The sequence below is a fragment of the Tinamus guttatus genome, unplaced genomic scaffold, assembly GCF_059628265.1.
Source record: "Tinamus guttatus ecotype Peru unplaced genomic scaffold, ASM5962826v1 Tinamus_guttatus_pri_ptg000043l, whole genome shotgun sequence".
Taxonomy (NCBI): domain Eukaryota; kingdom Metazoa; phylum Chordata; class Aves; order Tinamiformes; family Tinamidae; genus Tinamus; species Tinamus guttatus.
Window position 1 is genome coordinate 207,037 of NW_028288577.1, and position 10,864 is coordinate 217,900.

Consider the following 10,864-nt stretch of genomic DNA (forward strand, 5'->3'; position numbering starts at 1 on the left):
AAAAGGTCAGCTAAAAATGTTCAGTGTTGCATTGGTTACTTGCAGTTGCTTTTGTGCCATGTCTTTTTCTAAGGTAGCTTTTCTGTGCTGCTCCCAGGATATCAGAGTTATTGCTATTTATTGAAAGCAAATTTGAAATTATTTGCAGGAAGTTATTTCTCTGCAAGCCATTTTTAATTTCTACATTAAATAGAATTACCAAGTCATGAATACCAAAGAGCATGGTCTCAGATCTTTTTCCGGATGCTTATCAACAAGTGTTTTTGCTTTTGCTTCTACATGGTTTTGGTAACAAGAGTAGTTTGCTCATGAAACCAAGTGCCTTACTGAGCTTTGCTGAGTAACCACATTGAATTAACTGGAAAACTGAGCGTTTTTTTTTTTTTTTGAATATTAAGTGGTCAGCTGAATCTGGTGAATTTGAGTCTTTCAACAGGCTGATACCCTGCTTCAACTTGTCTGCTCTGAGTGTTTCTAGTACCATGCGTATTCATGCACTGATGTTTTGTACATCACAGTGTAATTCTGCACGTTCATATTCTAGAGACTGCTTCAGAAGTTAGCTGTGTTTCTTTCCAGAAGGTATGCAAAGTCAGTTTGGGGAGGAGTATTTAAACCCTTGTTTAAACATTAATAGTTCTTGCACACTTCCAAACTATGTAATTTTAACTTGGTTGTTTTCTTCACTACTTGCTAAGACATGTATCATTCTCATGTTCTTAAATCGTAGAAATTCTCTTCCAGTTTTTGTATGATTCTCTGAAGTTTATTTGAACTGTTGGCTCTGTGTGTTTGCTCTCAGCCTGCTGAATGCTGCCACCTTCCTATGGTACAGCTCAACTTTGGTTCAGTATAGAGCTTTTTAGTGATGCTAACTTACTATTTCAGCTGATGTGAAAGGTCTTGAGCTGCCAGCGCCAAATTCCTCCCTCTGAGGGGAGCAGGAGGCAAGGCTGATGTCCAGGGTTGGCTTTGCCCAAACCCTGGTGTGATACAGGAGAGTGATGCTGCTTGGTGGGTCGCTTCAAACTGAACTGAAATTCAGAAATGGAGACAGTCAAGCGAGATGTCTCAATTTGGAAACCTAATGAATTAGGTGCAGACCTACCGGCTGGTTTCCCACCCTTTTTCCACAGAAGGGTTTTGCAGCAGTGCTTAGCTATCAAAGTCACAAAAACCAGGATGACTTGCAGACCTACTAAATTGAAGGACACACAGAGAAACATTGGGAAGATTTAAAACTTTAAATTTATTTTAAAAGTAATATGTATTTCAAAGGTATAATACATTTGAAAGCTGAATATACCATTTAATGACCAATATTGTATTCCGTGAGCACATTAATGTGGTTTGACGTTTAATCTAGCCAGAAATAGTAGAAATGATTGAAATGCAACATTTGCTTTGTTTTGTATTTAGTGCTTTGTAAATAAGATGTAATAAAAAGAATGTGTGGAATAAAACTCCATCATCAGTCTTTAGTTTATATATTTCATTTTCTGTTGGTTATGTTTGTTACATTTTACTGTGTAATTTATGTACAAGTCAACATTGGTTTTTTGTTGCTGTATGTAGTTGGTGCTGTGACTTGTTTGTGCTCATCTCTGTTCTGTAGGCAACTTGCCACTCTCTACTGAATAAAGCTACCGTAAAAGAAAAAAAGGAAAACAAAAAATCAGTAAGTTTGGAGACCTTTTTATTAGCCATTTCTTTCAAAGCACAACAGAAATCTTTTGCTGTTTGTTCAAAACATCCTCACTTCAGTCTATTTGACCTTCACTGTAAAATCATTCTACTAATTCTGGCACAAAATAGCTTCCATTTCAATTAATACTGGAATTAAGTTATATATTAAAAATATTCTCTGTGTGCCTATTTGAGTAAACAGAAAGACATGTTTAACCTTACTGCTCAGTATTTAATGTTCTGATTCTTCTGCTTTTGCCACCATCTTCAAATCAAAAAAAAATGCCGAAAGAAAATATTTTTCTTGGTTTTGGGGAAAGTACGAGTCTGTTTAGTCGTTTTAACACTTTGGTAGATAACTTGACTGCAGCTTGCATCCTAGGAGAAGGACTATTAACACACGTGGGTCACCAGAGGGAATAGAGACTTACGTGACTTGCTTCTAATATATATTTCCTTTGATTGCCTTGTGACTCTGCAATCCAATTTAGTATTTGTATTTATTTACTAAAATAAGACAAGCCTATTTCCCATTTTAAGAAACTTGCTGTGTTAATGAAAGAAGTTTAGGTTGTCAGCTTAGTCATACTGTTTGTTTTTATATATGTGTTAGAATGGTGTCCTTTAAGATTTATCATGTTCTTTTGACAATGACCTTAAAATACAATGTATGATTTCTCTGCGTAAAACAGAGGCAGAATGGAAATTTAAACTTTCATTAAATACTCCCTTATATTTTTCCTGTAACTGAGCAGTACAGTAATTATGTTTAAACTAATATTTCACACAAAAATGTTATTAGTAATTACACCACAAGATAACTGTAAATGAAATTGCTTTTGGAACAAAATAGTTTTTGATATGTTATGTATGTGCTAATAACTTTCTCTGTTTTCTGAAGAATTTCAATATAATTTGTTTTTGCACTGTCATGCCGTGCCAGTAGAGACCGAGGGGCCGCGCGTGCCGTTGAAGACGCGGCGTGCGCGGGCGCGAGCGCGGCCGGGCCCGTGCGGCCTGCGGGGCGCGAGCGGCAGCGCGTGCTCGCCGGGGCTCGCTCGCCTTGGGGCCGCAGCTGTGCAGTGTAGCGCAGTAACTTCACTCCAACAAGAAACCTTTGTCTAAAGCTGGAGCAGAATTAGGCAGCACCTGGTACTGCCGCCTGGCCCCCGCTTACTCTGTTTCCCCCTTTCTTTTCTGCCTGCTGTATGATGACCTGTCAGGTCAGGCTAATCCTACCCAAACCTACTGATCCTGAATGGTGTGGAGAGAGTGGCTAAAACTGGACTATCCTGCAGGACTTTTTTCAGCTTTTCTTCTCCTTTCTTTAACGCAGAAATATTTTTCCTAATTCCAACTTGCAGGTAGTTAGCCAGCGGTTCCCTCAGAACAGCATCGGCGCGGTCGGCAGCGCCATGTTCCTGCGGTTCATCAACCCCGCCATCGTCTCGCCCTACGAGGCCGGCATTCTGGACAAGAAGCCTCCCCCCAGGATCGAGAGGGGATTGAAACTCATGTCAAAGGTGAGCCGGTGCGGGTTTCTGTTTGAGCTGATTTCTTCAAATGATTGAATAGGTAGGGAGAAAATTTGTTTCAACTTGTGGCTATTCCTACCAAAAATTACGCTTATTTAAGCAAGGGTTTCTGCTATAATTACACATATTAATGTCGTAACTTGCAGCAATTTAACTATTATGGGGAAAGGTCTGATGGAAGAAACATTTTTTCCAAATTGGTATAAAAGAAACATTTTTCCAAATTGGTTAACATCTTTCTTTTGAGCTCTTAGTCTTAGTTTCTAAACTAACATAATTTATTCAATAATGAAATTTTTTTTAGCCAGATATTTGTTAAAAAATCCCACTAGCTTTAAAGAAGTCTTTTTCACTATCCTTAGTCTCAAGACTTGTGTCATTTTCCTGCTAATAAGTGAAAAAATAAATGAATAAATGAAGCCCTAATGATGTTGCATAACCTTTGTGGCTCATGTGTGTTATCCATTTTAAATATTGAAAGGCTGTAATTGCCTTTGTGTGCCTATGTTACTGCATTTAGATATGTCTGTAAAATTTCCAGATGAAATAAGACCAAACAGTGTATTCAAAATGCAGCAGCTTTCCTATTTAAAACTCAATTGAGATTCATGAATAAGTGAAGGATAATTAATATTATTTCTAATAGATCTGTAAAAGAAATATCTCAAAAGTGAAAGTGTAGTGAAAGTATTATACGTTTATTGGTTTCTGTGACTTTTGTTTTAAAGTTTCACAGTAAGATAAAATGGGGGTTTTTGACAGTGAAGTTATGCTGACAGCCCTAGCAGTTGATATATTAAACCTATATGTGGCGTTATCTTTTTGTTCTCTAGATCCTTCAGAGTATTGCCAACCATGTCCTGTTTACAAAAGAAGAACATATGCGGCCTTTTAACGATTTTGTCAAAAGCAATTTTGACGCAGCCCGAAGGTAGGCCCTTGGGCAACTATGCAGAGCCTTGGTCTTGCATAGCCAGTGAGCGGCACCGTGTGCCTGTAGCCTTTTAGCCTGTATTGAGACTACTCAGCTGCTTCTTTGCTCATGGGAACAACTGGTTTTCACTGCAGGTTTTTCCTTGATATTGCATCCGACTGTCCGGCTAGTGACACCGTCAACCACAGCCTGTCATTCATCAGTGATGGCAACGTGCTCGCTTTGCACCGGTTGCTGTGGAACAATCAGGAGAAGATTGGCCAGTACCTTTCCAGCAACAGGTAAGGTTTTGGAAATTTTATGGAGAAAGGAGTTGTTGGTAGGAACTCAGAAGAACATCATGGCAGAAGGTTGCACCTTTGGGACCTCTTTTGTCTTACTGAAAACCTGTTGTTGGGAAATGTGCAGAACTGTTGCCCTCTTTCCTGCCAAGCTTTTATGCAAGTATTAAATTGAACGCCAATGTCTGTCATATGTTTTGTAGTGTTTGTTAGATGGTAACAGGTTTTTCTAATTACTTCAGTTACCACAATTTTCTTTAAACTTAGCCTGTTAAAGGTAAAGAAAGGTATTGGTCAAAGATCAGAAATGCTGAGTAGTGAAAGACTTGCCTTTCATGTAATCTGCTCTTTCTAGGGACCACAAGGCTGTTGGCAGGCGACCTTTTGACAAAATGGCCACTCTTCTTGCCTATCTGGGTCCTCCAGAGCACAAACCTGTGGCAGACACTCATTGGTCCAGTTTAAATCTCACTAGCTCCAAATTTGAAGAATTTATGACAAGGTAATGAGATGATTGTGGAGGGAAGAGTGCCTTGTGGGTTTTTAGACCTTAGCATGTCTGGTACTATAAGTAGTTATTGTCCTAGCTTTCATTTTGAAGTTTAAAAAGCTGCTGCTACAAATATTTTGTATTTCTTGGTGGGAGACTTTAATTTGCGGGTCCAAAATTAAATTGAAAACCTTAAAAGCAATAATTTGCATAGTATTAAAATATTCAGAATTGTGTGAACTTACACTTTTGTCCAAAGATATAAGTAAAGAAGGGGAGCGGGAGGGTTTGTTTGTTTGTTTGCTTTTTGTCACGTTCCTTGACACCAACTTTTCACAATGTACCATATTTTAGGCATCAGGTACATGAAAAAGAGGAGTTCAAAGCACTGAAAACATTAAATATTTTCTACCAAGCTGGGACATCAAAAGCTGGCAATCCTGTTTTCTACTATATCGCTCGGCGGTAAGGAAACTTTCGCTTCCCCTGTGTAAAATACACTTGGTAATTTTGATTTTACGTGTTTATTTAGGAAAGGGACACCAACTTCTTAACAAGAATGTGAAAGTAGCTTTTTTTTTTGCATTTTGGTACTGGAATATTTTTGAGTTGAGATGCATTCTAGATCAGAACTGCCGTGGTTTCTCCATCCAGTAGTAACAGAGTGCTTGTAGAAATATATCTCAAGTTTTTAATAATGTTACTTTTTTTTCACTGTATAGTTAACTGCATTTGTCATATTTTAACCCATTTTCAGTGACTTCACTCTCTCCTTTTTCTGAAGTATAAAATGAGTAACAAACTAAAACATGGGATAAAATACAAATAATTAAGAGTTTCATACACAGTGTGGTATTGCTTCAGTTTTACCAATGCGTTCTAAGAAAATAATTCCATGATTTTGAAAATGTTCAAGGTATGTGAAGATGTTGCCAAGGTGATGAGCAAAACAAATGCTGAAGTGTGAACTACAAGTTTTGCAAAAGACTGTGTTTTTTCAATTAGGCAAGATTGAAAGCTTTAAGTCTTCCCTGCTGTGGAAGATTATGATTCATGATAGTATCATATGTTGCAATATTGAAAAACTTGGGAGAATATCCCGGAGTTTACAATTAGTCACATCACAGACTAAGTCACAATTACCTCTGTTCCGCAAAAAAAAAAAAATCTGTATTTGATTGAAATAAAACAAGGCTCCATTTACAGTAAGTATGTAATTTGAACTAGATATTTAAACCTAGTTAATAAGGAATTGAACTATGAAATCCATGAAGCGAGGGCAGTGTGCTCCAAACAGTATCCACAATAGTTGCACTCGGTACTTGACGTCGTTCTCTGATTACTAAGGACTAACAGCGCCAGTGCAGGCGAGGAGCTCCAGGCCGCTGGGCCTGGTCCCGGTGCTGCTGGTGCCCCGGGGGGGTGTTGCTGTGATGGGCTGCCCTGGGGGGTGCCGGCCGGGCCGGGCAGTCCTTGCCGTCCTGCCGGGGCAGAGGGGCCCTGCGCGGGGCCGTGTGGACGTCCTGCCCCTCGGGGGGTCTTGCCGGTGCTTGCCGTGCCGGCGGGGCGCTCGGCGGTGCGTTTGCTGCGGGTGCCGGGCAGGCTGCTGCTCGCGCGGCTGGCAGCGGCCGAGCTCGTGCTGGTGGCCCGTGCAGGAGGAGCCGGCGAGGCCGCTCTGCCTCTCCGCGGGGCTGGTGCTGCCAGGGCGCCCGCGGGCACTGCTCGCGGCGCTGCTCATGGCACTGCTCGCGGCGCCGCAGTCAGGGCGTCACACTGGGGACGCGCTGCGAGGGGAGCGCTCGGCACGGCCGCCCGCGCGGCTCTGCTGCCAGGACCAGGGGACGCCGCTTCCCCGGTGCTGCCTCTTCCCATCCAAGCACTGCTGGGAGCGTGTCCTGGCCGTGGGAGGAGTGTGGGGAGAAACAGGCGAACCCGCTCGCGACAGGCAGGCAAGGCAGGGAATAAATACCTCCATTCCGTTAAATTTGCAGCTATTCTCAAACTCTGTCACTTTTAGGGGGGGTTCAGGCATACTGAAATTCAAAGATGGAAGAAAAATCAAAGTATAATACAGCTGTTACCGTTTGGAAATAAGGTCTGTGCTTTTGTCTCTTCTGCGCTTACAGAAGGCATGAGTCTGTGCCAGTCGAAGGAACAGTCACTGGGCAGCATGAAGGAACTTTCTTTACACAAATTTTGTGTTCTTGCCTATCTTGCACAACTCTCTCTTTTTTTTTTTTCCCAACGGTGTATAGCTCTGAAATAGAAATTATATGAGAAAACACTTGTACAAATGAACCTTTAGTTTCCTCTTCCTCTTATTTGGAGGGGGGAAAAAATGGGCAGGGGGGAGAAACTGCCTTCGTTTGGCTTGGCTCCTCCTCTGCACTTTCAGCACTCTTGACTCCTTGAGTGGAGTGCAAGGAAACCAGATGAGTAGAGCAGCTGTGTCCTGGTTCTGTGTCTTCAGAAGCAGCACTGTCATTTTGGACCCTGTTTAAGTCCTTGGAGTCGCCTTTGAGCCCATTGCGCTGTCCAATACGGGGCATCACAAAACCTTAAATGAAACTTGTATGAAGTGACCCTATGAGTTTCTAACAGTAATTGTTTTGTATTAAATTAGATTATCTTGTGCGTTTTTCACATTTTGCAACAAAATGATTAAAAAGAGGGTCAATTAATGGAATTTTTCCTTTGGTGCATCAGTGGTGAGTTATTGAACGCAAACTTCTTTCCGTTTTGGATCAGAGAAGCATACCTGCATATCTAACATGATTTCTGCTGAGCTGCTGAACAGCGTGTGGCTTGAGGAATGACTTGACTGGCAGGTATGAATGTTCCGTGTAATCCTGTATTAGGAACAGCCTTGCTGAACACTGTATTTACACTGGCTAATTGGCTGACACCGACTGGGATAGAGCAGTTGACACTGAGTGTATGGAGTGCTGATACTAAAATGAGTTTGTCTTAAAGCGCTCCATTTGTTTTTAATTTCGTTTTGTTCCTGAAACTAAATTCACACACAGAGTTACAAAAGTTTAACTAAAGACGTGTTTTTGAATGTTGTGTTATGTAGGTGAGAAACTAAGTGTATGAACACTTTCATTTACATATCCTTGGAGGGTGAATAAGATATAGCCAAAAGATGTGTGTCATGGACAGCATGTATCAGTTTAAATAAATGTTTTTTAAAAAGCATGCTGACTGTTTTAGGTGACATGATTTTATGAAGTTAAATGTCAGAAATTAAAAAAATATATATATACAATGTATTATATTTAGCCCCTTCTAAACTAGTTGTACCTTTGTCAGTAGAAAATAATATTTATTAAAATTTAGGAATAAAAATGGATGTTTGGACACTCAAGTTTTCTCCCAGTTGTTGTGTGTTCCCTATTGTAATGAAATACACTGGAAGAGTTGTCAGACTCCTGTCCCAAAGAGGAAGGAGGGCTGGATCCCGCCTGTGTTCCCACTCCTGCCCTGAATTGTGTTCAAGCTATAGCAATGTGTTCCAGAAGCTGCTTCTGTGAGACAGTGCAGGTATACATCACAAGATGCGTGTGTGGGTGGTTTGTGTTTGTTTGTTTGTTGTCAGTTTTGTTTTGTTTTAATTAAAAAGTAGAAAACAAGTTATCAGGAACACTTGAGGTTTGGAAGAAACCTGACCTTTCCTAGGCTAAGTGTGCGGTGGGAAGGGAGGCCCTCCCTATCTTCTAAGAGAAGCTGGTGTTGAAGGTGCAACACAGCTCTTCCAGTTTCGAGTTTCATATCTAGTTTCTTACTAAATAAACTAATAACTAAATGTACTTTCTATAGAAGTGTATTTAAGACTGCTGTTGGGCCCTGCATGGTACCTTTACTGCAAGAGAGCCTGTTTAAATGCAGTTCCTTCTCCCTTTCCTCTGGAGAGAGGCCCAGTGCACTCGAGTGGAGACTGAAGAGAGCTCTGCATGCTGGAGAGCTTACCTGGGAGTGGAGTGTGGTGTTTGAGTGCCTGCTCAGGTGAGTGTGGCCGCTTTGATGTGCCCCGTGGAAGGGCTTTGTTGGAGGTGAATGCAAAAAGCTGTGCCGACTCGTGCAGCACAAGTCGCTTGTCTTCAGAGGTGAACTGGTGCTTTTTCCTCTGGCCTGGATTGTTGTTCCTTGAAACCCGGTTATACAACGGCGTTGGGAAGCCTGACGGAGAGGATTACATAAGGTGTCAGTGCAGACCTGGCCCGCGTGCTGCCGGCGAACGGCATCGCGCAGAGCAGGGGCCCCGCGGCCGAGCGAGCGCTCGGGGGAGCCCGCGTGGGGACGACGGGGCCCACGGGAAGGCGCTCGCAGCAAAGGAGGGCTTTTTCTGTGCTGTCTCTTTCCCTCTGGGGAACGGGCCCCTTCAGTTTATGTTTGCTCCATACTCAAATTTAGAGAAGTTGTCTTAATATTTTAGAAGGGTAACCTTCCCCTTCTCCTCCCGGCCCCACCCCAAAAAAGAAGACAAATTTGCTCATTACTTTCTTTGTCATTTGTTTTTTCATCAGACAATGTCTTACTTCGTGCCAAATAACATAAAATGCTATCTTATTATCTTGTCCTCTTCAGGCAGGAAATGGAGCGTGCAAATGCCAAGGACTGCGATAGCCTTGCAGAGTTAGTGCTCTCTGGCCCTGATCCAGGGTGTCCTTATGTATCTGGGAAGATTTGACATAATATGTAGGGTTTTGGTTTTGCTTTCTTGTTTTTAGTTTTTTGGAACCTAGTGGGTTGACCTGTTTTCTGGAATGTCATTCCGACATCTTTTCTACTGAAAGAGGCACTGCTTTGGCATGCTTATTTGGGGTATCTATCTTGTGATTCAGAGCCAGATAGGCTTTTTTAGGCTGTGAATTGTGAAGAGTGTTGCGATTGGAGCTCCCAGCGTGTTTGAGGCCTTGCAGCAGGCTGCTTGCTTTTTCCTTTTTTTTTTTATTCTTTTTCCTCCAGTTTGAGATCTAGTTGCTAGGGCATCACTGAGTCATTTTACTGATGTATCTGGTTCAGTTTGTATCCTCCTTGTGTTGTGAAATTTAATCTCCTCTGTCATTTCTCTCTCCTTTTTGTTTCCTGGGCAACAACCTGACTTTTAAAAGCCAGTTTTCTTCCTTAATCCTTGCTCTGTTATGAAGATGGTCAATAAGTCAATAAATACTGACCTTGACATACTGCCATTAAGTTTTAAAGCTAATATCCCAAACAAATTAATAGGAAACATGGGAATTCAAACCTCTGAGTTATTGCTTCAGCCCACAGCTACCCCTGCGGCAATTGTATCCTTTCAAAAGAAACATATTTCTATTATAAGGTATGCAATGCCTTTTGCTAAGTATTTAATATATGCAACTGAGCACAAAAAAAAAAAAAGAAAAAAAAGAAAGGATTGTTCTGAAATGTTGCTGGGGTGTTTTGGAGAAAAGAATTTCTCTGAGGATAAATCTTTTTAGCAGCATGTTTATTTTGAACCAATTCTGGAGTGTTCACGCCCATGCCCATCAGTTTCAGCTCAGTTTGGCTGCGCTGTTGCCAAGCAACTCCAGTGCAGGACTCCTGCCTTTGCCTCCTGCTCCCGGCGCAGCGACGAGGTCTGCGGGATGCGAGGAATGCGAGGGAGCGTGGACATCCTGCGGCCTCCGCCGCCCACCCTGTGCTGCTCCCGCACAACTTCTGAAAAACAGGTTTTTGGTAGCTAGCATCCTGTGCTTGTTCAGTCTCTTTAGAAGGGAAACATGCTCAAAGCGTATGGAGGTGGTTCCGTGAATGCATCCAGTAGGACTTGGCGTCGTGTCCTGAATTGTTCGGCAAAGCTACATGTAGTATTTCATACACCTCCCTCAGGGGAGTGTAGTTCACTCAAGGTGCTTTAGCCCCTGCTCCTTGTTTACTGATCTGTCTTACCTTGCAACTAAGATCCTTTAAA

The 10,864-nt window shown here is 41.9% G+C and overlaps 1 protein-coding gene across 2 annotated transcripts in view; it reads left to right on the forward strand.

Annotated features, from left to right (window-relative positions):
* Window positions 1-10,864, forward strand: part of NF1 (neurofibromin 1) — a 78,729-nt gene that overhangs the window by 32,690 nt on the left and 35,175 nt on the right. Inside the window, exons 31-36 of one of the 2 annotated variants that reach the window (XM_088535659.1) lie at window positions 1,616-1,678; window positions 3,051-3,209; window positions 4,055-4,152; window positions 4,290-4,436; window positions 4,792-4,938; window positions 5,281-5,391. In XM_088535659.1, coding sequence (XP_088391785.1) covers window positions 1,616-1,678; window positions 3,051-3,209; window positions 4,055-4,152; window positions 4,290-4,436; window positions 4,792-4,938; window positions 5,281-5,391 — 725 coding nt within the window. The remainder of the gene's footprint in view (window positions 1-1,615; window positions 1,679-3,050; window positions 3,210-4,054; window positions 4,153-4,289; window positions 4,437-4,791; window positions 4,939-5,280; window positions 5,392-10,864) is intronic. The other variant, XM_088535665.1, reaches the window with a different exon arrangement.